At 46.1% G+C, this 26,623-nt stretch overlaps 1 protein-coding gene across 1 annotated transcript in view; it reads left to right on the top strand.

Moving 5' to 3' along the window:
* Positions 1-26,623, top strand: part of B4GALT7 (beta-1,4-galactosyltransferase 7) — a 108,489-nt gene that overhangs the window by 51,541 nt on the left and 30,325 nt on the right. The window contains exon 2 of the mRNA XM_085618361.1: positions 17,627-17,977. Within this exon, the coding sequence (XP_085474487.1) occupies positions 17,627-17,977 (351 nt within the window). The remainder of the gene's footprint in view (positions 1-17,626; positions 17,978-26,623) is intronic.

The raw sequence follows: 26,623 nt of genomic DNA on the forward strand, positions 1-26,623 counted from the left end.
TTAGTGTTAGCTCCACACATACCCCCTCGTCCTCTTCCGCCTTTTCCAGTCCTGCCATGTTTATGAGTTTTCCCTTTCTGGGTCCTCCAATTCTCAGTAATGCTATCAGTAGTACCATGACCAGACTCCTGAGTATCAGAGTGTTGATTAGAGCTAGGGGGCGTCTTGCACGATTGTTTAGTAAAACGTTTATTTGTATTCTCCTTTTCATTAGCGGGATTAGCGGCATTACCACTGACCCCAATTGAGTCTGCATTGAATGGAGACCCTGGGCTCACAATAATAGAGTAGAGACAAGATTGCCGCTGAGTGGAAACAACACTAGCCAGTAGTGATATAGTAGAAGTAGGCATATCTCCACAGGCTACATTAGAAGGAGGTAGCACTATGTCTTCTCGGTTATGATTATAACCACTATTGTATAACTCCTCAGATTGAGTTTGCGGAGCCAAATCAGCCACAATGGAAGTTTCTTTAAGAGGGGGAGGACTGTTAATACTCCCATTAATATTCTCAGCAGTTGGGGAGATTTGTGTTTTAGTTAGTTCCACTGATTCGCCCCACCCCTCATTCACAGCGGCGTTAAGCACATCAGCCATTTGATCCGTAGGGCGACTGAATCCGATCCGCAAGAACGTAAGAGTGCGGATACTTTACCGGAGCGAAGTAGTTTTAACATGGGCTTCCCCAACTGGGGATTGAGAGTTACAGCCTCCCATTACACTTCATCAATAACACAAGCCGCTTCAAACATACCCCCGCAGTTTAAATAATCTGACCTGACCACCTCTGATCCTCCTGCCGGGTCGGGTTCACCTGTTGCTGCCTTCGCTGTGAGCCCCGCCCGTCCTCGGCGGGTCGTTCGTGGGGGCGCCACTGTTATCTGATACCGGTGTCCAACTCCCAAACTGCCAGACAAACTTTTACAGGAGCTGCAGCACACCTCTCGTGTATATGCTCCACCGTTTAGTACAACAAAGGAGCGTCGGGGGGGAGAGCAGCGGTGATGTTATTCGTGATGTTCCCAGCGTATACCAACTCGCTGCGCGGATCCCCAGCACCGCACAGCTGATCTCAGTTACCCGGCACATCGGCCCATCGAAAGCGGCAGCAAATGCAGACGGCTGAGGGCGGCTGAAGAACGATATCAGTTAAGCAGAAAGTCCATTCTCATTAACAATCCTTTTGTACGATTCTCCCTTATCTTTTCATAGCGTTCCTCACAGAAAATCTCCAATCTTCAGTCGAGCAGTAACGGAGGCAAGCGGGAGTCGATGGTGGCAGCCATCAGTCAGGAGTGGGCGGAGATGCTCTCAAGGGCGGAAACTATCCGCCATCTTCCTTCCCATTCACTGGTTTATTAATTCAAAATGGAGACAAAACTATGCTTATGGTCCTGGGCAACAATCATAACTCTTCCTTGAGTCTGGGTTGGCCAATTTGGTTAGGCCTCCCCCCCCCCCCCCTACCCCCCCCCCCCCCCGCCTCAAAACCTGTTAGGAGTTTGGTAATGTGGTCGGATGAATCGCTAAAATTTGGCTCCCAAGTAGTAAAGCTTGCTACTATCTGTTTTGGTATGTTGAGTATGCTTTGTAAAATTCTCACTCTTCTTTCCCCACTTCAAAGAGGCTGATAGTTCAGGCACTTATACTCTCTCGCCTGGACCAAGGCAGCTCTCCCCATGTGGGAGCACCAAAAAGGTGCAATAAAGACAAAGCAGGTAGTGCAGAACTCCGCTGCCTGGATACTGCACAATATTGCTAGACACCAATCTGCCGACAAGCTCTCTGCCTTCTCCATTGGCTCCCTGTCACGGAGAGAATTAAATTCTTACCACTTTGCATTGCTCATAGTGTCCTCCTTGAGAAAGGGTCTCTGATCTCCCGTGCACTGGTGTCCTCCTGCAATCCTGGGAGATCTGTGTTGCTCCAATTCCCATCTTGCCAAAGTACTGTCATCAATAGGGCAAAATACGGTGAATGCTCCTTTGTATACAGTGCTGCTAAATTATGGAACAGCCTTCCACCGTCCCTTTGCTCAATCAAAAAGGGACTCCCTTTTGGAAAGTATTAAAAACTTGCCATTTTCGGATTGGGTCCCTTTAATTCTCCATAATGATTCTGTGCCACACTTTCAGCGCTTGGATGTCTACAGATAGCTGCCCTTTTAGTATAGAATAGGGGCCGCAGAACCTCCAGACCACGAATGCCTCTGTTACCTATTCCTTATTACGGGAAAGGCTAGGGTTGTCACCCTCCTTTTTAGGTCTGTCTTACAGGGAGCTCGAGTAGATCTTACTCTGCTATACCAGCGATGGATGACAGACCTCGGGTCCTCTTATGATGATGCAGCCTGGAAGAGGACTTTGGGTTATGCCTAAGGCTCCCTGTTTTCCGTTTTTACAGATTTTTACAGATAAATACAGACAGAAAACATTTATTTTCTTGTCTGTATTTATTTTTAAATGAGGATAAAAACGGATATTGGGTTACATTTTGAGTAATTCTAAATACTGTCTACCATGACTGCCAGGCCTATAGCTGGTTGGATTGATAGGTAAGGAGACTAAAAAAGAAAGGAATTTTAGTAAAGCGGCTTTAACAGTAGTAGATATGCACAAGGTTGATACTGAAATTTGCATATTTTCTTAAAAGTGCATTAATTTATCTTCTGCAAGTGTCTACAGCATTGAAACCAAGTAGGCATTCAAGCATGAGTGCATATTTACCGGTTAAATAAATGTGGAAATGTACTAATTTCAGCTTCATTTTTCCACAAAGCCTAAAATAAATATGGATAAATACAGATAAAAATAGCAAAAAATAAATAAGGATAAATACTTACAGAAATGTCAATAAAATAAATGCCATAAAACGGGAGCCCTAGTTATACCCCATAAGTGTCATGCAATGCTTGGTTTAGATTGATTGTTTTTCTTCCTGCACAGAGCATACTTTTCCCTGTGGCTCATACACGCTATGTTTTCCATTACATCATTGGCATGCCCCCACTGTGCCACAGAGGATGCTGATTTGTACCATATGGTGTGGGATTGTTTTGCGCTTACCCACTATTGGGATATGGTTCTGCGGGTTGTCTAGGGTGCTACAGACAGACATTTTGAATGCATACAGCAGTTGTGCTTACTGGGTCTTACTTACTTACTTACTTGAATCGACCGTTCCTCGGACGTGAGGACTTCCCCCGGTGTCTCTCTGAAGCCGATGCCTGGGGTTGGACCCGCTGTGGCCTCGCAATCGCCGCCTGGAACCTGCGGCTAACCAAAATATTGCCCAGTCTGCACGAGCCCCCCGAGGCTGACGCTTGAAGTGGGCCTGATGAAAAACCGCTGAGGGTCCCGTGGTAGGAGCCCGGAGGGTCTGTGCGGTGGCTTCCCGCTGCTCGCCTGGGGCTGGCGTCTGAGTCGGGCTTACTGGGTCCCCCTGACCGACAAGTGGGCTCTGGTTGATTCGCGCAGTGCCTCCCTGCTGCTTGCTGGAGGCCCATCAGCACAGACGCGAGATCCTTTGCACCAGATGACATAGTCGGGCACACTGGGACCCCTGCCGGTGAACTACCCCGAGATCGCTTGAGGCCGATCGAGGTCTGCCGGGACCCCTCAGTCCTCGCCTCGCCTGAGGCCGACACCAATTAACGTTCCTCAGACGAGAGGACTGCTCTGGGGATTCGCGGAGGCCGATGCCTGGAGCTGGGACCGATGTGATCTCAAGATCATCGTCTGATGCCTGCGGCTCACCATAGTCTCGCCTGAGGTGGGCCCGCTGAGTACCGTTGAAGTGTCATGACCGGCGTCAGGAGCCTGGTAGGGCCGTACAGTGCCCCCCCCCCGTTGCTCACATGAGTTGGGCCTTTTCTAGAACACCCCTGTCCGGCACCCAAGCAGCGGCTTCGTGCCGCTCATCAGAAGCCCGTTGATGTGGCCCCGAGATCCACTGAGCCGGAACTGCCCCGAGGTCTCTTTAGGCCTGCTGGGTCCCCTCGATCCTCTCCTCGCCGAGGGCTGATGACACAGTTGGGCCACGGAGGCCCCCCCTGAATTCCCACCCGGGACCTGGCTGGTCCGAGCAGTGGCTCCCCGCTGCCTACCCGAACCTCGCCGAGATGGCCCACTAGGACCACACCTGTGGACTGCACTGAGTTCGCTGGAAGCCGATGAGGGATTCTGGGCCTGCGGGGACCCCACACGCCTTGCCTGTGGCCAATGCTGAATCGGGGCCACCGAGGCCCCCTCCTGATCCTCGCCTGAGAACTGGTAGGTTGGTCTGAGCAGTGGCTCCACACTGCACGCCTGAAGCCGCATGAGGCTGATTCGATTTGATGGGGTACTTGTGGGTTCGGCAGGAGCCCCTCTGTCCCTGCTTTGCTCTCAGCCTCCGATCGAGTTCTGGATCATTGCCTCCATTTTGAGTTGCGGTTGAGAGTCGCTGCCTCCATTTTGACCTGCACTTGAAGGTCCAACTGCCTTTACATTGCCCTGACCTAGACGACTTTCTTTTTAACTCTCACTGAACCGTTGCCTCGTAAGGGGTTCTCCTCCAGAGTTGACATTCCGCATTCTGCCCTACTTATTTGGGGGCTTGACAAGGCGATAACCCTGCTTCTTTGGGGGCCCGACCAGGCGGTCACCCGACTACCGAAGACCGGCTCGCTACGCTGGCATGCCCCGTGCTCCTTTTGCCTCATCTCCCGCAACGACAGGAGGACATGCACTGTTCCTTGGGCCTGATCTCTGGGTCCACAACCCTACGCTTTCTCCCATGAATCCAGAACACTCTAAGACAATCCTCGCCAGACATGCCTGATAAACCTGGGCGTGAATTCCTAACTCACCCCTTAAAACACTAGTGTGACTTCCTTCATACCGTAGTACCATCTTATACCCTTGCTCCCAGTTTAGATCTCTCCTACGTATCTTCTCATTGTTATTAAGCTCTTGCCCTAGCCTTTTTCTTCCTGTCTCTCTATCACTCTCACCCATTAATCTCCCCCCTCCTATCTAACCCCACTTACTTGCACCTTACCTACCTGCTCCGAATTCTCCCCCAGGAGATCCTCCCCTTTCATTCTCATTTTTCTCTTCTTCCCCTATATGCGCTCTTTTTCCTCTTACCTCCTCCACTTCTTATATCAATATCCGCATGTACCTTAAACTGAATGTATTGATCCTATAAACTATTGTCTCTCTCATTACACCCACTGTCATTCAATTCACCTTAGTGTCTAATCTGATCCATAGACTTATACACCATAACCCACCTGTAACGGTCTTGGGACCGACTAAATTATATGACACTCTGATCCTTTCATGTCTTCCACAAATCTCACTTATACTCTCCTAATCATTCGCCTTCATCGGTCTATGTATGTGCCATAGACTGCCTGTCTCGTACCTATGTTTATCATTATTGTTGTTGTTTCTCACTACCTGTATTGCCACACATCTCCCTATCCATTCAATACTCCTCTCTACTTAACAAAGTCTTCCCCAGTCTCCACCCACTGAGAAACACCACTGCTTACTCGAACTCTGATTTTTACCTCACTCTAACCCTCCTGCATACCTCCTCTTTACCCTTACCCCAACCCACTACCCCCTACCTTATTAGCACCGAACACCTACTCGGGCACCAACCTCTGCTTCTCTCCGCTCTCTTCTGGCAACCTTCCAAATCTTAATTCCCCCCCGCCCACCGCTACCTTGCCCAATATTCATCATTCCCCCCCCTCCAACCCCGCCAATCCGCGTCATTCTTTCACCCCCGATTTGCTGCTGTGACTCCCAAAACTTTCCCCCTCTCTCCTTCCCACACCTTCCCCCTCCGCGCTCTTACCCATTCCTCCTTCTTCTAAACTTCTCCACCCCTCTCTTTGCCCGCCCCCCTACTCTCCCCCAGCCAAACCTCACCACCATGTCCCTCCTCAATTCCACCCACACACCATGCCCCAACTGACAAGCACCCCACACTCACCAAACATGGTCCCAACTCTTGGACCATTCCATACCTCCCAACCTTTCAAAAAATGGCAAACAAAACTTAAAACATAAATTTCTAATCCGACATCCTGAAACCCTTATTGAAGACAATTATCACAGCCCCACGTCCCCCACTTAACTAACTATATTTTCTACTCCAAACGCCCCTCCAAATGGAAGAGCACCTTTTTACAACACCTCCCAGTATCTAACTCAATTAAAATCCCCCATGGTCACAGACTTGCCAGTTCTCCTACCTCTCTTTTCCCTGGTGAAATAACCATTTCCGTCTACAAAACTGGAAACCTTCTGATTCAAGCCTCAGAGCAGCACCTCACAATTTTTTAACTCCTCTAAAGCACTCTTTCTGACCAGCTGTCACTACCTACTCCTCCCCCCAACACCCTCTCAGTCCCAAAACCCCTCCGGACCCCCCACGGCCGCCCCAACTCTCTCCCTAATGACAATCCCCGTACAACTCCTACTCTGTCACCCTCACTTGAACTATCCCCTGTCGCAATCCTATCCCCCCTCCCCTCACCAGCCCTATCCCACACCCCCCAACTCTCCTCCGCCTCCCAGAGACAAACTCCACACCCCCTACCCATAATGACTCATCCCTATCCTTAACTCCTATTCTACCCACCTCTCTGGAACCTACCCCCCCCTCCTCCAATACACTCCTCCAAACCCCCATGTCCCATATTGACCGTCCAACTCCAACAGCCTACCACCTCCCTAGTACCCCTCCTCCCCCTCTAAACAGTCCCTTAATGACCATTACCCCTCATATCCCCACCCCTTCCTACACAAACTACACTTCCACCCATTACGTTGTTACCACATCCCCTCTCGCCCCTCATATTCTCCCCCCGCCTCTCCCCCCCCACCCCCCCCTCCACCAGACCATCACACATCACGCCCAGCCCTCCCTCCCAACACCGGCCCATACACCCCTCCCCCGGCCTTCCCCAATCCTCCTCTCAACACGGAACCACCCACATTATCCCCCCTGATGAACCATCCACTCCAAGCTGCCAACCTTCTCTCCTTAGCCACTCCGTCCCTAACCCCTCCTCCATCCCAGCCACTACCACTTCCCTCCTCTCCAACCTCAATCAGACACTTCATAACTTGGACTACAATCTCTTTACCCTGGCTACTGAACTTAACCTACTCAGAAAAGATTTCAGTCGGTTCAAATCCTACAAACCCATAGCCCGCCCCTCTTGGCCCTCTGCCCCATGTGCTAGCCCTCGAAACACCCATATGCCAAACATTGGGTAACAACGCCTCTCCTCACGCGCTCCCACAGACCCCTTCGAACCTCGAATACTCTCTACCCTCTGCAACGCCTTCCTTAACAATCCCCCTCCTAAAGACCCCTCCCCCTCTCTCCAATATTCCTGTTATCTTGGGAAACAGCAGAATCCCCGAGTCTCCGAGATCCCCCAGACCCTCCCCTCAACTCACCAGCATTCAACTTCTCCCCGCCCCTAACGCCATCCCTAAACCCCTTACCTGCATGCTCATGAACTGCCGCTCGGCTGTCCGATATGCGACCGAAATCTCAGAAACCATTCTTAACGAGGATGCTGACATCGCCTTCCTCACTGAAACCTGGCTCAAAGACCACTCTACACCCATCCTTGACCTTCTGGCCCCCCTGGCTACTCTATTCTCAGAAAAGACAGACCTGAAAAAACAGGGGGAGGTCTAGCAATCATTTATAAAGAAGAACTACAACTCTCCCCAATTAATAACACTGACTACACAACCTTTGAATACTTAGGAGCCAAACTTAAAATAACCAGCTCACCCCCCCCCCCAATACGACTTCATAACATCTACCACCCTCCTGGTGAACCCCTTCCCTTTGCCGAAGAACTATCGGACCTTCTAACTAAATCGCTTCTTTCCAACTCCAAAAATCTCTTCCTAGGAGATCTTAACCTGCACTGGAATGAACCCGATGACCCTGCAATCAACCTTCTCAATAGCCTTCTTGAGATTAGCGACCTCAAGCAACTTTGCCACTCCCCCACCCACGCCAAAGGGGTTTTTCTAGACGCCATCATCTCCAACCCTGATCTGACATCCTTATCCAACATCATCCCTATCGATTGGTCTGACCACCATCTCATTCTGTTCACGATCTCCCCTCCAACACTACCCGCCCCTAAAAAAAACAATAATACTACAACTGTGACCAGAAATCTTAGGCAAATCCCCCCCGGTGCTTTGGAACATAAACTCCAATCCCAACTCAGTCTCACCCCCCTCCCCCTCCTCCTCCCCCCCCCCCCCCCCTGCAAATGCGAATGGACTCACTGAGCACTTTAACAAAACTGTCTCTGAGGTTTTAGACCAACTCGCCCCTCTGAAAACGAAAACACTAAAAAATGTCCCCTCTAAAGGTTTTAGACCAACTCGCCCCTCTGAAAACGAAAACACTAAAAAATGTCCCCTCTAAATCATGGTTCACCCTAGACCTTAATAAAGAAAGACACTCACTGAGACTGGCTGAAAGAACATGGAGACAACACCCTTCCCCATCCCATCTTGCCCTCCTCAGAATTGCAAGATCCTCTTACAAAAAACACATCTTTTCAGTAAAAGCATCATTCTTTTGTCTACAACTCTCTCGTGCCAAAAACAGACCTAGAGAACTGTTCAACATTATTAGAAATCAAACCTCACCTGCACCCCCTAACCCGGTGGCCTCCATTAACAAATGTGAAGCAATCGCCAACTTTTTACTGAACAAATCGCAAAAATTGACCGCGCTTTCCTCGACACTCAACCCTCACCCACCCCTTAACACCCCCTGGATACTACACCCTATCCACCCTCCCTTTGAACACACCCCTGACTCCTTCACTTCTCCTCCCATCGCACTCCACTCCTGAAACCCTCCCCACTATCCTACTGCTTAAAAATAACGCCTCATGGCATAACTTCCACCCCGTTTCTGAACAGGAAGTCTTCAACATCCTAGCCAAACTCAAACCATCCTCCCACACTAAAGACCCTCTCCCTTCCGCACTCGTCCAAGATCTCAAACACGTCATTGTCCCCTACTGGACCAACATCATAAACGCCTCCCTCTCAACAGGGAATGTTCCCATCTCCCTTCAACTCAGACAAATCACTCCCATCCCCAAAAATCCCAATGCTGACCCCAATGACCCGAACAATCTCCGCCCTATCTCCAACCTCCCCCTCCTCTCCAAAGCCCTCGAAAAATGAGCCCTAAACCAACTAGACAAACATATTGACACATTCAACCTTTTAGACCCCCATTCAATCTGGCTTCCGCAAAGGTTGCAGCACTGAAACCGCACTGCTTAACATAGTCGATGAAATCCACTTAGCCCTGGACAAGGGCGAGACCTACCTACTCATCCTCCTTGACCTCACCGCTGCATTTGATACAGTCTACCACCCAACCTTACTCAATGCACTCAAAGATCACTTCGGCATTAATGGCACTGTCCTTAACTGGTTCACATCCTGCTTCCAGCATAGAACCCAACAAATTAAAATTCAAAACAGCCTCTCTAGACAAACTTCTGTCTCCCTAGGTGTCCCTCTAGGATCCATCCTCTCTTCCGCCCTTTTCAACCCCGTACCCTTATACTTAAACAAGCAAAAATCAACTATCCCCTGTACGCTGACGACACCCAACTGTACTATAAAATAAAATCCCATGCCGATATCCTGCACCTTAACACTGCACTAACCAAGATCCAAACCTGGTTCCATAACAACCACATTAAACTCAACCCTAACAAAACTGAGATCATCCTCTTCTCTCCCAAAAACAACCCTCTCCCCATTCAAACATGGATCGCTGACCTTAATGCCCTAAACTGCTCTTTCCCTCGCCGAATCTGTCAAATCACTCGGCATCACCATCACCAATAAACTCACACTCTACTCCCATGTAAAGAACTCAGCAAAAAGTGCACTTTTCACACTCCGACATCTCAAAAAAATCAAACATTTTATTCCAGCTGAAGACTTCAAACTAATTATCCAATCTCTGGTCCTATCCAAAATTGACTACGGAAATGCCCTTCTCTCTGGTACTCCCAAAATCCACCTTGCCCCCATCAAATCCGTCCTCAACCTCGCAGCTAGACTAACAACTAATTGTAAACGTTTTGACCGCATCTCTCATGCCCTCAAGACCCTCCAAATGGCTCCCCATCGAAGGCAGATCCTCCTATAAAATTGCATGCATCATTCACAAAGCCCTCTATCAGAACACTCCAAACTACCTCACAACTAAACTCAAAAAAGCTGGCTGTGCCCGAACGCTGAGGAGCACCAACACTCTTCTTCACATACCCCCCTTCTAAAAAAAAAAACTCCTTCGAAATCCCGCTCCTTCTCTGGCAAGGCCCCACACCCCCTTCCCCTCACCATACCCTCCCTCTCCCTACTATGTCCACTAAGTCCTCCTTGGCATACTGTAAAATTACTATTTATAACTACATTCTGTTTGCTTTCAATTGGCTTTCTGTTTATCCTATATGCACTCTGCTCAATATGTAATCTTAACTATTCCTTTTATTTTTGTATGACCATTTGTATAATTTGTTTAGTCTATTGCTATTGCTGTTTTCTTGTTTATTACCATTGCTGATGTAAAGCGCTCTGATACCCTCGAGTGGAGCTAGCGCTATATAAATACTTTCAAATAAATAAAATAAATGCAGCACTGCCCATAAGGTCACCGATGGGTTAACAGATTTGACATTAATTCTTGCTCGTAGACAGTTGACCATCATTTGGAAATAGGCTGGGTCCCAGATGTATACAGATGGTAGAAGGAAGTGACTAAGTAGGGGGAAGAGAGAGAAAAAAGAAAAAGATCCGGGGGGAGGAGGATAGAGAGGTATGTCGAATACCAATCCTACTGGCATGGGTTGCGATATTACTGACCTGCCCTAAATTAGATCTCCAGGGGAGGACTGTGCTGGAGGAGGGTTCACCCGTGTTTCCCTTATGGCCAAAGCCTTACCCCGAGAGTGGCATAGGGATGCAGAAACCCGATTAGCAGGGGAATTTCCCGAACAAGGGGAAAAAGGAAAGAAATTAACAACCCCCACAATACCATACTATAAAATGAAAGACCATTCCATACCATACTATACTGTGCAATTACAGACCGTACCATATCACACTATCCAATCAAGTCACCCTCACCTCCCTTTACCCATCCCTGAGCCCTCAAGTGAACCACACCTTCCTTTACCTCTACCTACCCTGAAGCTTGTTACCCTCACCTTTCTTTACCTCTACTCAATCCCGAATCTGCAAGTGACCCTCCCCTCCCTTTACCTCTACCTGCAGATGAGCCCTCAAGTCACATTCCCCTCCCTTTACCCACCCCTGAACCCTCAAGTCACTCTCGCCTCTCTTTACCTCTACTCACCACTTAATCTGCAAGACACTCTCACCTCCCTTTACCAACCCCTTAATATACAAGTCACCCTTATCTCCCTTTACCCACACTTCGCCCCAAGTCATCTTCACCTCCCCATATCACTACCTTCAAGTCAACCTCCCCTCCCTTTAACTCTACCCACCCCTGAACCCTCAAGTCTCTCTCACCTCCTTTCACCTCCGCTCACCCCTGCATCCTTTGGTCACCCTCACCTCCCTCTACCAACCCCCTCAATCCTAAAGTCATCCTTACCTTCCTTTACCCCTATCGATCCCTAAACCTTAAAATCACTTTTTAGTTAACATAAAAAGTATGTCATTTAAAAAAATACTTACCTGCAGGGTAACGTTAAAAATACTTACCTGTGTGGTGAAGACTGCTTGGTAAAGATTGTGAATCTGTTTCTCCTCAGGAAGGACACAAATGTTTTGGGGGACACTGTCAGTTGTTTTATGCCATTCAGTATATTTTGCGGGCACCGTTCCCACACCCTATACTTTAGGTCTCACCTGGGAGAGGGCATGCGCTGTCGCTTGCGAGACATTTAATTTACTATGGGGTCTTAAAGCCCGCCCACACATTGGTTAGCTTTATAGTCCCTCTCGTTTCCTTGCTTTGGTCAGCAAGTACTAGCTTCACTTCCCAAGTGCTGCTTTCCCTGCTCTCATTTTTCAGAGGTACTGTGTATTTCCTTGCACCTCCTTCCTTCCTGCCCACTCCCGATGCGCATCGTTGCTTACCTTGTCCTTCCTCCTTCGCTGTTGCTTGTCAAGTCTGTCCCTCCCTTGTTGCTTGCCTCGATTGTCCCTCCCTCGTTGCTTGCCCCCTCCTGTCCCACCAGAAATAAAAATGCCCAAAAGTAATGCCAATGTGTGTCAAGATGCTACAAAGATGTAAACTGCACTGTGTTCCCTACTCTGCATGGCCTTTTTTGGTGCTGTCTTCGTGTGGGGCCAAAACCTCGAACTTTAGGTTGGATGTAGGATAATTCAACAGTGTTTTTTCTTTTTTTTTTTTTTTTGTGAAGGCAGAGAATAATTCCATACTAAGAAAACGGAACATTGCCCCTCGCGGTTGGAGCAGGCCTCTTCATAGCGCTTTTTTAAATGTAACTTTCAGTCATGCTGCACAGCAGCTGCGCTGCAGTACAATATGACTAATAGATTGACAAAGCAATAGCTCTCCCATAGGTGAGACATATTTGCTTTGCCAGTGCTTGTTTCATCTGCATTTCTGAGCCATTTAAGCATTCCAATGGATATCTTACTTACACCCATGTTGAAAATAGACCGCCCTTAGCAGAAGTGAATGAAACCTAATGAAATATGATTTGTACTGTGGGATATAGATATATATATATATATATATATATATTTTTAATTAGGTCTCATCTACCGACACCGTAAGACCTATTAAACAATATATCACATAGTGAGGGGTTTCAGTCCGCCAGCATTTCTTTGATTGTTTGGCTTGGCTTTCTTGGCTAGCTGGGTTCAGTGGCATTCCTTCTTCTTTTTGCTTTTCTCCCACCACTGCAGCATAGCTTCTTTATCGGTGTCTTGAATGGATGCGTTGTAGCTTTCCTCCGCTCATATTGGGGAACTTTCTAAAAAAAATTGTGTGTTCTTCTCACTCTTTACCCCTCCTGCTCTCTTCCTGCTTCTTACCACAATCCATTCCCACTCGTTCATTGCTGACCGCCCCTACCCCATCCTGCCCTCCTCGTTATTGCGCCTTTTTGCATTTTTTCGGTCTCGCCAACGCAGCGTGCATGCGCTGCATAGGAGGACCTTTAGTTGTCCCTCTCCTGTTTTTTGAAGCACATACTCGTGCTTGTGGCGGCATCCACCTTGCGGGAACGAGCAGCGGCGTGCATGGTAATTGGCCGCTGCTCGCTCCCGCAAGGCGGATGCCGCCACAAGCATGAGTGCGCTTGAAAACAGCTGCTGCCTGTTCCCTTCTGAACTGCTTGCCTTTCACGGGCGTGCTTGTTTACATTGAGCGGCGCGCGTCATCGCTCCTGGTTAATCTCTCCACTGCCTCTGTAGCCGTCTCTCTCTGCCTCACTTCCACTTCTGTATCTCCTCTGTGCCCCTCAATGCCATGGCCCTTCCTGTGCCTCTCTCACTCCTCACTCAGCCTCCACTCCCCTCTCCCCTTTCCATGTCCTCTTTCCTTCCCCTCCCTCTCCGTGGTTTTCTCCCCTGCTGCACTCTTGGGCTCCCGCTCCGTGCTTCTCTCCCCTGCTGCACTCTCAGGCTCTTTCTTTGTTCCTCTCTTCCTTGCTGCACTCTGTCTCCCTCTCCGTGCTTTTCTCCCCTGCTATGCCAATGCTTTTTTAAAGTCCGTTGAGGTCAATCAATCAATAAATAAGCTTTATTTTGATTTAAAATTAAATCATAAAAGCAATACATTTAAAAGAAAAACCTCACAACCAGTCAATACAATACACGATCTTCAAGTTCATTACAATGGATTAATATGCAACTCCTCTGGTTTTACGTAATCTCATAACTGCCTTCAAAAAGTTTAAAACACAGAATAATGTAAAGTGATCAGTAGACATTTTTAAAAACAGTTATGCCACCCTTCCATGTTTAAACTTAAGTTTCTTGAGCAGATCTTTCAGATACTGTCTCCTTGGCCCAGCATAAAAAGAGCATAAAAATATAAAGTGAAGAGTGTCCTGCGGTGATCTACGATCGCAACCGCAGGGCCTTTTATCACTAAGTTTATCAGTAAAACCCTCTGGCACTGCTAATAAAAAATGGATAAAACCAAATCTAAAACGAGTCATTAAAAATCTTTCATGTGAATTAAGTACAAAAGACAGATAGGGTTCTATACCAGTAGTTGTTTTGATCATAGCGTGTTCTCTCACAGTCCGCTTTAAGAGTTCCGCCTTTTCACGAGTGGTAACCAGAAAATTAGAGTGCAAGATCTTCATACTTCCCTTGTCGCTGGGCCTAATTATCTCGGGTGCACTGTACAGTTCCTCACATCCCACTTCATGAAGGTGGTTTTGACGTATCGCAGCCACGGGATTCTGCTGCTATGATCCAGGTTCAAGCAGTCCAATAAAACAGATTTTGTTAGGCCAGAGTCTTCATTGAGCCAAATTTTAAGCCAGCAAAGAAGAGGTCTAACGGCCACCAAGTCAGAGAGATAGCTAACCCCCAACTCCTCGTGTATGCTAAAAGTGGGTGAGCTAGGCGGAACTCTCAACAAGCTTTTAAAATATTTATTTTCCACAGTTTGAAGTTTAGACGTTTCTATGAAGCCCCAAACTTCGCTACCATATAGAACCACTGAACGACAGATGGAATTATACAATTTTAAATTTGAGAAAAAATAAATAAATCCGATTGGCTGCACTCTGCTAGTCCTACCAGCGTGTTACCCCAAAGAATTGTGGTCCATGAAGCAGCGTCGGCGGGTACGCCTATGCCAAAAGTTTAAAATGAAAATGAGTGTCGCGTTAGCCATCCCTGGACACGTGTTTCGAGGTAATTGCCTCTCGTCAGCAGGGAGTAGGTATCTGTGTACGGTTGCTGCTTAGGCTGCCAAAAAATATTCTCAGGTAAAGTACCACTCAAGGCGCGCAGGTGCGTAGCCATGGGCTCGTCAGCCCCACCGGCTCAAGGGAGCCTGAATATAAAAAAAAATCCGATTGGCCGCACTCTGCTAGTCCTACCAGCGTGTTACCCCAAAGAATTGTGGTCCATGAAGCAGCGTCGGCGGGTACGCCTATGCCAAAAGTTTAAAATGAAAATGAGTGTCGCGTTAGCCATCCCTGGACACGTGTTTTAAAATTGTGGTCACTTCCTCCCGCTTCATAGATTTGGCACAATTAATTTGAGAACGGATTTCGCACATTTAACTTGAGAACGGATTTTTTCGGTTTTCAAGGAAGCTTGTATATTTCATTTATCTCGAATAAGTAATGGTAATGGACAAACAGCAGTTGTTGTTTTAGTTTCTCTTCGAAGTGCAGGGACTTATACTACATGTCCCATAATACCTTTTGCCAACTACGAGCTTTCATTAGTGCCATGGCCCCTCCTTCTAAGGTCGTTCCCCATTTTCTAGCTGCACGTGCATCCGATGGCATTCCAGGGGATTATGAGCTCAGAAAACTAAGATGCAGTAAGACTTCCAACCAACTACATGTGTTTATTTTGCCGTTAACAGTTCGTTCAGTTTTGACATTCATATTTTACTTCGTGCCTCGGCATGACCTCTCTTGAAAGAGTTTTTTCGTGTCTAATGTTAAAATTGGTTTAGAAGTTTGTCTGGCTTAAATGCAGCCTTCATTTTTATATGACTCGGGGTCACCGCTATGCTTGCTTTTCACTTTTAGATTGGCAATATTGCAAGAAGAATGGTGGTTTTGCTTACAACATGATTTCGGTTGCTAAATAAAAATGAGTTGTTCTTCATAGCTGCAAAGTTTCAGATTGCTTATATGTAACATTTTATTGGATTCTGTGTACTTAAGTAACATTCAGTGACACAATTTGTGACACTTTTGTGGAAGTAAAACGAGCAATGATGTACAGACGCCGTCGGCGAAGAGTTAGACACATTTGGAAACTTTCACGGGGTGAGTGCATGATGAAATCAAAACGTTCCCTTATAATTGCATTATCGGGCAAGAGGGTTGTGCGTATTAGCACTGTTATAGTTGAAACTAAGGAGCACCCTATGGTCACTATATACACATGTATATCAGCCCACAATTGCATGTTAAAGAAAGTGCTTGACTTTGTTTTTCTTCCGTTTCTATCCACTTATTTACGTGAGAGCATTCTACATGAGATCCTCTATTTTTAAATTACATGCGGATTTCTTGTTTAAACGTACATCTATAAGAAGCATTGGCATAGCCAATAGGTCTCGCCTTTGGGACCTTATAAGTATTTAGTTATGCAGCACAATATCCTTGGTGCAACAACATCAACTGTTGCATGGCTAAACACTTATACGGTCCCAAAGGCGAGACCTATTGGCTATGCCAATGCTTGTTTTTCCTTTTCCAGGGTCTGGCAACTACACAGTACTTCTGGGCTCCTCGCTTCTCCACTGTTGCACTTGTTTGTTTGGATCCATGCGCATACTATATCTTAATTTATCATGCAAAATGGCCACCTGCATTTGGAAAGATAAATTAGTAATACAGGATAACAAAACAATTACAAGATGGCCACAGGCGCACACATCTGCAGAAATCTTGGAACTCTTTTTGTTATATAGTATGGGAAAAAGATTCCAACATTTTACCCCCCCCCCCTTTGCGTGCATGTGCAACAATGCAGACACCAGGGCAAACATCCTGGAATGTTTTATTATACTATACAATAGCCTTCCAAGGTGGCTGACGTGTGATGCATATGCAAGGCGACCTTGCTTTTTCTTAAGCCTTATGTAAAAGTATTCCAAGATGGTCTTGCGCATGCATGTGTGCGCATGCAAGTCAACCAACTTGAAACGCTTTTCCATGACGTTTAAGAAAAAATATTCCAAGATGGCCACTACCATGCATGCACCAAAGCCAGTAGCCCCGTGGCCATAAGTGAAGGGCAGATCTTGTTGGCTTTGCCAATTTTTTTATTAGTATTACTATGTGCAAAAAAAGTGTGTGTATTTTTCTCTTTAAAGGCTAATTGTATGAGATCTATTAGATGTATTGCATATCGTATATTAAACTTTGTTTCCCATGTCTGTAGACAGTAACCTTCTATTGTATGACTGGTGCGCCTGTGTGTAGTTTGATGCCTGTTATGACTTGTGTCTGTATGACATGTGAGTGAAGTTGGTGGCCTTGGATGACTTGGGTGTCTCTTTATCTGCAATAAATGACCTTTGTATCACTACTGTGTCCATTTATGTACAACGAATGCCTTTGGTATTACGTTTGCGTTTTAGTGTAGGTGGACAGTGATCCATCTGTGCCGTGTGCATGTGTTGTTTTTTTTTTCCAAGCTGTGCCTCTATTATAACATGTGAGTGCGTGCATACAGTGAAAGACATTTCTGTATGTTTATCATCTGTTTGTGTGTACTCAGTGGTCCTTGGGTGATGAATGCATCTGTGTGGTTTTCACATTGTAGACTTCTTTGATTCCACAGTCCACCTCTACCATCACATAACTGGCCATTTTGTTTTTGATGCAGGTCGCACCGCCTCATGGGGATGCTGTCTCGGAAATTCACCATTCTAAGGCTGTTCTTTCTCTGCCTGTTCCTGGCCTTCATATCCATGCTGTGGCTTCAGTTTAGCTGCTCCTCTGATGTTAGCCGGCGAGCTCAAGAAAGGCCGGCTACGGACCCAAAATCCTGTCCCCATGAACACATTGCCATCTCGGAGGATGACTCCTCCTGGGGCCCCCACAAACTGGCACTTGTGGTGCCATTCAGGGAACGTTTTGAGGAGCTTCTGAGCTTTGTACCCCACATGCATGAATACTTGACCAAGAAGAAGATTCGACATCGCATCTTTGTGGTCAACCAGGTGGATCATTTCAGGTATGATGTTTTCTTGGCATGGGTATAGTAAAGTGTTGCTATAGGCTGCTGCATCAAGTGTGGAAAACATCTTCAGGCCTCACGCACAACAGTTGACACTAACGCCCACCTCAAACCACATACAACATTACTATTCAAAATGGACCACTGTTTTACTTTATCTCGGTTGATATCGATGTGATGGAAGGAATGCTTACAAATAGTCTAACAGGCATTCGATCTAGGTTGCATTCCGACCCATTTTCTTTTGCTTACCATGCCACCTCCGATTAAAGCCCTTCTCCAATAGGAACAGTCCAGCCCTAACGGTCAAGCCAGGTCACCTCTGAACTAGAACACAAGCAACCCAACACCGGTTTCAGCTTATTTGGGCCTCTTCAGTCAGATGCAGTTTGGTTCCAATGGCACAGTGACCACAGGACACAAGTCTTGGCATACACATGGCCACTTAGCCACTTAGGGCGTTACACCAAACACACAAAAAGTGACTGGAGGAATGCTTGCGAATAATCTAGCCATTGGCAAACACTAGGGGTAGCATTCAAACCCATCATTTGTTTTGCCCACCATGCCACTAGAACCAATGCCCAAATAGACTGAAACCAGTCTTTGGTTGCTTGCGTTCCGGTTCAGAGAGGGCTTGGCAATTCGGGCTGGGATGTTCCTACTGGAGCAGGATCAAAGGTGATTTGCATGTGGCTGGGTTTTCTCTGAAGTGGCATGGAATCCAAATAACAGTTTTTTTTCGATACCTCGAGCAATTGCCAGTGGTTGTACTACATGCTTGCATTCCTCTCATCTCCTTTCGTGTTTCTGATAGCAGTGTATGTGAAGGAAAACAAAAGGCATCTATTTGGGTTAGTTGTAGACTTCAAGTCTGTACTTCACACAGCAGATAGCAGTCTTTTAACTGTTTAAATAGATAGATTTGACTTTGAACCAGACCTGTTAGATTCGGAAATGTGGTTAAATATAAACATGTTAGGTTAAAGTTGCTACCCTTTCAAAGAAGTGAGGTTAGAGACATGCACTAGAAAAAGCAAAAGTTGTCCAAGTGGCTCCAGAATTTTTGGCATATACCCTCTTAATAAAAGAACACATACTTTACATTACAGTTCTGATGAAGCAGTCACTTAAGACAGATCGCAAAGGGCCCCTATCCCCCCCCCCAATTACATTTTATGCTTCGTGTTTTTATCTCAAAGCAAATAGTTTAGCCATAAACTCACAAAAATAATGAAGGAAACTGCTTTTTCTTTAAAACAAAATCTTTTTATTAACTTTTGCATTGTTACATTTGAAGCACTAAAATGGAGATCATTGCATCTTATTCAGTTTCACTTACATCGTAGTTTTAAAGATGTGATCTTATACAATCAGCAGTTCGTATTGTTCACACCACTCGGCCTACAATCTATAACTGGAATAAAACTTCAGGATCTTTTACTTTGTCTCGCTCCAACCCCCACCCTTACCTCGTGCTGGCTTTTGTATATCACCTGTTCTGCATTTTGGCACCAATCTAAGTCTGACAACCATTGCCGTATCGCAGGAGGGTCCACGCTTTCCCATGCTCTGATTTGTTTCTTTTCGCTACTCCTAGGGCAAGGGCCACCCATTTTTGACGGTACTTCGTCGGGGGCCGTCTCTCGATGCATTCAATAATATTTTTTTTGGGTCCATTTGGATGGTGCCCGCTATAACTTGAGCTATGATGTCACTAACCCCCTTCGACAGGGCTTGGATGATTGGGCAATGCCATAGTATGTGGTAGAAGGTGGCCTCGTGGCCGCAACCCCGGAGACACAATGGTGTGGATGGTTTCCCTATTTTGAAGAGAAGGGTACGGGAATAATAGGAGCAGTGAAGGATTCGTAACTGAATCAGCCTAAACCTGGTCCTAATGGCTATTTCTCTCGCTAGCGGCTCCAGTGCTAGTGCAAATGTTAATGGGGAGAGAGAGGACAGCCCTGGCGCGTCCCCCTTCCCAGATGGAATGTTTGGGAAGTGGTACCGTTCACTCCTACCTTGGCTAACGGTTCCTGGTAAAGTACCTGAACCTTTTTACAGAAATTTGGCCCAAAACCCATCTCTGGCAGTGTAGTGAAGATGTATTTCCATTGGATGCTATTGAACGCCATCAATGCGTCTAGTGCCATCATCACTGCCCTGTCTGCAAACGGAGGCTCCGTTTGGCTCAGGACTCCATATTGACGTCTAAGATTTAGTTGGGTGCTACGATGCGGCATAAACCCCGATTGGTCTGGGTGGATTATTTTTGTAATGATTCCCCTCCGTATTGTTGCTAGAATTTTTGCAAGTACTTTAGGTTTCACGTTCAGGGGGTATATTGGGCGATATGAACTACACTGGGAGGGGGTGTTTTCCCATTTTGTGAATGGTAACTGTTGCGGCAAGTCTTTGATCCCTTGGTAGTTTCCCTTCCTCCTGGGCTTTTAAAAACCTAGCTAGCATCGGTTTTGCAGCTCCTGTTGCACTTATTTTGATCAGCTCTGCAGAGTGCATTTGGTCCAGCCGCTTTCCCTGACTGCAGTCCTCTTATTGCCCCCACCACTTCTTCCTCCGTCAAGTCAGAGTCGAGTTTCTCCCTGTCGTTTCGGGTTAATGTCTGTAAGTCTAGAGACCCTAGGAGTTCAGTGCTGTCTAACACTGATTCTGGGGGGGCGTATAGTGTCTCATATTATGAGGCAAAGGCCTCCGCTATTTCCATATTCACTGTATAGGTTGCCCCGTTATTAACTTTAATTTCTAAGACCCATGCTTTCTTCCGATCGCAGTGCTCCAGCCAGGCCAGGAGTTTGCCAGCTTTATCCCCACATCGTGTATACAATGTTGCACAGCCTGGGCGCACACCATCGCTCTATTCTCCGCCAAGGCGCGGTGAGCATTCTGTTTTAATCTCAATTGATGGGTAATGCCCTTGATGCTTCCTGTCCTATTCGTTTCTCTAGCTCTAGGATGTCCCTTTCAAGGTCCTCAATTTCTTGTTTTCTTGTTTTTCCTCCTTTCGTTTCCCCCATATAAGGGCCAGTACCTGATCCTTCAGCACTGTTTTATATGCTTCTCACAGTGTGCATCGGCAGTCGACTGTGCATTGATTATCTTCAAAATATTGGGTGGTGGCCTCTCTAATTTTCTCCTTTATTTCCCTCTCTTGGATACACAGAACATCTATTCTAGGGTTTTGCGGCATGTACATCTGGGGGCACTGGAAGTGTACTCTCACTGGTGAATGATCCGAAATGCCCCTCACTTGGATCGTTGCGTCTCAGAACTGATTAGCAGAGGTTGTATGTGTCCGGAGGTAGTATAGTCGAATGTAACAGTTATGTGCCGGTGAGAAGTGCATGTTTTGCCTGGCTACTGGATTGTCTCTCTAGAGGTCTGTCAGCCCATAGCTTCTGCAAAGGATGTGAATGTTCCCCATCTCTCGGTCAGACCCGCCCCACTTAACTTATCTAGGGATGCTTCAATTACATCGTTTACATCTCCCGCCAGTATTAGTGTGCCAGTTGGCAGGGCCAGAAGGGTGGCGCCCAAGTCTGGTAGACTTCCCGCATGAAGTCTGGGTGGAATATAAAGGGAGCAGAGTTTCTCCCTCCCATGTGCCAGTCACTGCCACAAATCTTACCTGTGGATAAGTCCAAGTGCATTGTCATGTGAATGGGATTGATTACTTGAGGATTATGCCTACCCATGAATAACTCTGTGGTGAAGCTTGCATAGGCTAGTAAGGTGTTTTACAAACCGATCTAGGGCTTTATAACTGGTGCCTCTAAGGTGTGTCTCCTGGAGCAACACAACATCGAGAGCCCACCGCCGAATGTGCTGCAGGACCAGAGTGCGCTTGATCTTGTAGCCTAGTCCGTTTACGTTCCATGACGATACGTGCAGTTTTCTATTTGGAAACTGCTTTTTCAACTAGAAAATCTGATTGATTCCTAAAAATTGGAATATATATCATTGTTCAATTACCAGAATAAGGCCGCCAGGCAGTGGTGCTTGGACTAAACGTTTAGTAAAAGTAGAACAGAAAGCTTTAGAGGGCTGAAAAGTGTCAATTGTTTGTTTGGGGGTCTTCTCAGTAGTCTATCTTGATAGTTTATGAAGCTAAAGTGGCTCCACTCCTTGGGCAAATGCTTCACCGGTTCAAAGTTTTTGAGATTACGGCTTGGCAAATATCTTGAAGTTGCTTCAAAGCGCACTCCTTTCTCCGCAATGTGTTGTGAACTTCAACTGGTGCCTATCGGGTGCACAGCCAAAACACAATACATTTCTTGTCTTAAGCACATGGCAAATAACTCACAACAGGCGATTGCCACAGTTGCCTCTAAAGAGAAGGGTATCCATCTCCTATTGCGGAAGGGTGATATTCTGGAACTGATGGCTAACTAGCAGTAAAATACCAAATTGTTTCTCATTAGATGGGGAAAATAGCTAATTAAATGTTTGTAGCAAGTGAAGGTTGGCCCAGATATTTTAAATGAATTTGGAAAACCGAGGCCTACATTTGTACATTAAGCTTGAGGAGAAGGTTGAGTGCTCACTTTATATAAAACCAGTGACTAAAACCAAATTTTAGCAGTAACCCCGGGCTGAGAACTCCGCTTCGCCAGCGGAGTTTACAGCGTTTTGCCTTTTCCGTGCTCCATTGACAACGCGGAGTTCAGGCAAAACTCCGACTCTGTGGCGGAGCAGAGTTCTCCGGCCCCTCCACCCTCCCTATTTTTTTTTAAAGGCACTTCGCTACTGGGGCGTCTCTGGGCTGCCTCCTCCTCGCCATGGTCTCTCTCTCTCTCCTCCTCTTTTTCGCCGTCTTCGTCCACGGAAACTCCTACATTGTACGTCTTGCGCACGCAAGACGTAGGAGTTTCTGTCGACAAAGACCGCGAGGGGGAGAGAGAGACCATGGCGAGGAGGAGGCAGCCCGGAGACACCCTAGCAGGTAAGTGCCTTTTAAAAAAAAAAAAAAATTAGGGAGGGTGGAGGGGACCGGAGTGGAGTTCCACTAAGTTTTTTTCCGAGTCTGTGGAACTCCGCATAGTGGTACTACGCCAGCTCTGCCCGGGCTTAGTTAGCAGTGCATTTGAGTCATGTTGAGTTGTTTAGGGCTGGGAAAAACTGTATGCCTCACGTACTGCTTTTTTTATCAAAAGTATAGACCTTTTCAAATATGATTACTCACACCTTTGTTTTTTAAATATGGAATTAACAATCATGGTACTTTGGTAATGCTATCCAGTGGGATCAATGTCGATAATTGTTACTTCGGTGTGAAATTTTTAGATAAATGTGTTGACCACTGGCCGAGCAAAAACAGCCATTAGTATCAGTTTTAGTCTAAGTGGAAGGCACTGCTTCCACTAATGATCACCCGTTTTCTTTTTAATTTGTAATGTTAGTACATGAGTTTAAGTAATCAAAACAAAGAAAGTGAATTTAATTAATCCTGCCTTGCATCCTTGACCCATGGATGCTATACCTCCTCCTTAGCAACACGTAGAAATCAGCGGATTCAATCTATTGTTCACACATAGCATCCAGATGTGTACCCACAGTGAGCCAGTCTTTATGAAACAGTCAATTAAACATAAGCCTGCACCCTGTCACAGCTGAACATTATGTGCATGAATCCCGGTAGCCTACAGTGTTTCAGATATGAAAACCCATTGGAAGAGGCCAATGATTGTGACTTGTCCATGGTCAAATCTGGCAATGAGAATTTGATGATGATCAGTCAACTAGCAAGACTTTCCAATTGAATCGAAATGGGGTCCTTAGTAAATTGCTAGGCCCTCTGGTTTCAGGACCAACAAATCACACCATATGATGGTGGCTTTACAAAGGCCTGGCCTATGACTATCTCATGCGTTCAGGTGATTTAATCCCTTCCTGTGTGTTGGTTATGCACCTGCACCAATGCTGTTGCTATGTTGAATTAGGCCTTTGTGCTTTGCTGAACTGCTGGTGACTGACCTGGCACTTGTCTGATTGGATGCTGATTTTCCTTTTGATTGTTGTATTGTTTAATATTGACAGATAATCTTTGGGGTTCAAAATTCAAATCCTTAAGCTTTTTTAAGCTGGTGGCGTGAGAATGTGGGGTGCATGTCTGCTGCTTCGCAAGCTCTCCTGATGACTTGGCATGTTTACACATGGCTGTATATCGGTCTGTATGCTTTTGTGTTGCTTTGGTACTGTTGATGAAATATGATTGATAGTGATAATGATATGATTAGCTTGGAGAGAATTTTTTTAATGTTTTTTATTTTAAAAGTATTTGCTTAACCAAATCCATACTCATAGGTGGGGTCTCAGAAAGCTTTACATAATAGTAGGAAACATTTATGATATAGTAACATTCAGGTAAAAGAGAATAAACACTTAAAGATTATGATTTAACATGCCTGTTGATGAGCACAGTCTAGAATGGCAAGGATCGTGTGTACACAGCACATCACAGATGGTTCATATCAAATTTGATATGTGCATCTATGAGCGCTTATGTTTACTAAGTAGGTGAGGCATTAATATTGCTTTAAAGACTAAGAACATTGTGGAGAGCTTTGAACGTGATGCAAGCTGGCTTTGTATATACTTTATTCAAGAGGCACGTATTTGATGGAGGCAAGAATAGGAGCAATGCAATAAAATGTGTTGGTATGAGAAACAAGTCGACACAAAAAGTGAAGGCCTTTTGGAAGGAACTAGAGGAGGGGAGGAGGTAAGGGATGGGAGATAGGAGAATTGTGTGTTTTTAAGACCAGTGAGGAGATAACCATTGCTTGAACAGCTAGTATTAAGTCTGTCTTGGGGACAAACTGTTACACGTTTCAAATAATTCTAATACTGTGAGAAGTCACTCTTGAGAAGAAGCCTGTAGTCACAAGCGAAACGGAGGGATTTTAATGGCGTGCTCATCGTGACTTAGAGCCTTACCTATCTCTAAGCACTCAGAGGGAATCGTTGTCAGTTGAGAGTAGGAGACTGAGCTTGCATTTTATCTGTGTCAATGTTTTGGTTACACAAGTGAACAGAGAGAGCGGTGTTTTTTTTCAGTTGCTCCTCAGGTAGGAGCTGTTTGTCATCAGGTTATTGGTGGAAAGAGATCCGCAGTTTGGTGCCCAGAGGCTCAGTACAATAGTTGAAGATGAGAAAGATGAGCATAGCGCCTCCAGGAACTTTGGGTATAATTGGTGAGGTCTCAGAGATAGAGTTCTCCATCTCTGTGCCTATCAAAATGGCTGCATAGTTTCAGACCATCATGTCCATGCCACATTAATAAATATCTGCTGAAAACAAAAGGGGATAAAACCGATAAACAGCATGAGACCTGGCACCCTTGCACAACAGACTAGAGGAACTAGATGATGAGACCTGTAGGCAGACTGACAGGATCATGGGCAGTCTTGGAACTGGTGCTTCCATGAGAGGAGGAGCAACGTCAAGGGAGCAGTGCTGTGCCAGAAATAATAGGCTAAAGAGCTTTCTTGCGGGGGCTGAGGTCTGTGCACAGGAGTTGGGACGTGCGGGTCTAGCGACTGCAGCGTAGGCCTAAAGGAGCCATTTTGTGATGAAGAAAAATTGCATCTTTCTGTGGGCCCAACAGGCTTGTGCAGATGAGACGACAGATTGCGACTCCTTATGGGAAAGAGAAATAAGGCACAGGCGCTTATGTCCTTGGGTTCTTGATCTCAATTATCTTACTATACTGGGTAAAAAACCATTAGGGGGTTCATACTCTGATAATTAGCCTCACTGGAGCTCCCAGGTGTCTCGCAGAGTAGCAGGTCATAGCGACTTTTAAGGGGAGAGGACACTGGAGCATATGTAATATACCTTTAACCACATATTTGTATGCTTGTGAAGACAAAATTGACATTGCTCCCACAGACCTGTGCACAAAAGGGAGGCCATATGTGTGAATGTAAGCTATCCCTTTTATGAGCTGAGAGTGAGCTGTTACCCTTTGCCCATAACAAATGTGCACTACAAGTTAAATAAAGTGCTGTACTGAAAACTACTGCAATTGCCTCAAACTGCTCGGAGTGCTGAGTTTGCTAGCCAAAATGGGAAATGGAGATCAAAAGCAGAGTAAATTATCCTTCGACCATAAAAAAGCTTCTAAAATACTTGCCATTAGTACTGACGGGACTCTTAAGGAGACTACACACGATGAGACAGACATGGAGCATATCTTATTGTAAATGAAAGCTGCCTTAAATCTATTGACAGAAAAATGGACACCGTCCCCATTGAAGTGGATCTGCTAAAAGAAAGACTAGACAAAAAACATGCTAGGTTGAATATGGGTGAATGCCGCATATCTGATTTCGAAACCAAAGCTGCGACCACTGGCGAGAGCATTTACTATGTAGAGAAAGAGCTTTTTGAAGTAAGGGACAAGAATATAGACCTTTAGGCTTCATCCCATTGAAATAATATCAGAATCCTGGCCCTACCTGACTTCACATCTACAGGAAACCTTGAGATAGTTGTTGAAACCCTACTTTCTAATATATTGAGGAGCCCAAACTTCTCTCACCTATTTGTGTTGAAAAGAGCGCATAGATCGCTAGCACCAAAACCACCACCAAGCATTACCCCACGACCAATCAAAGGCAA

This window comes from Triturus cristatus, chromosome 7, assembly GCF_964204655.1.
Source record: "Triturus cristatus chromosome 7, aTriCri1.1, whole genome shotgun sequence".
Taxonomy (NCBI): domain Eukaryota; kingdom Metazoa; phylum Chordata; class Amphibia; order Caudata; family Salamandridae; genus Triturus; species Triturus cristatus.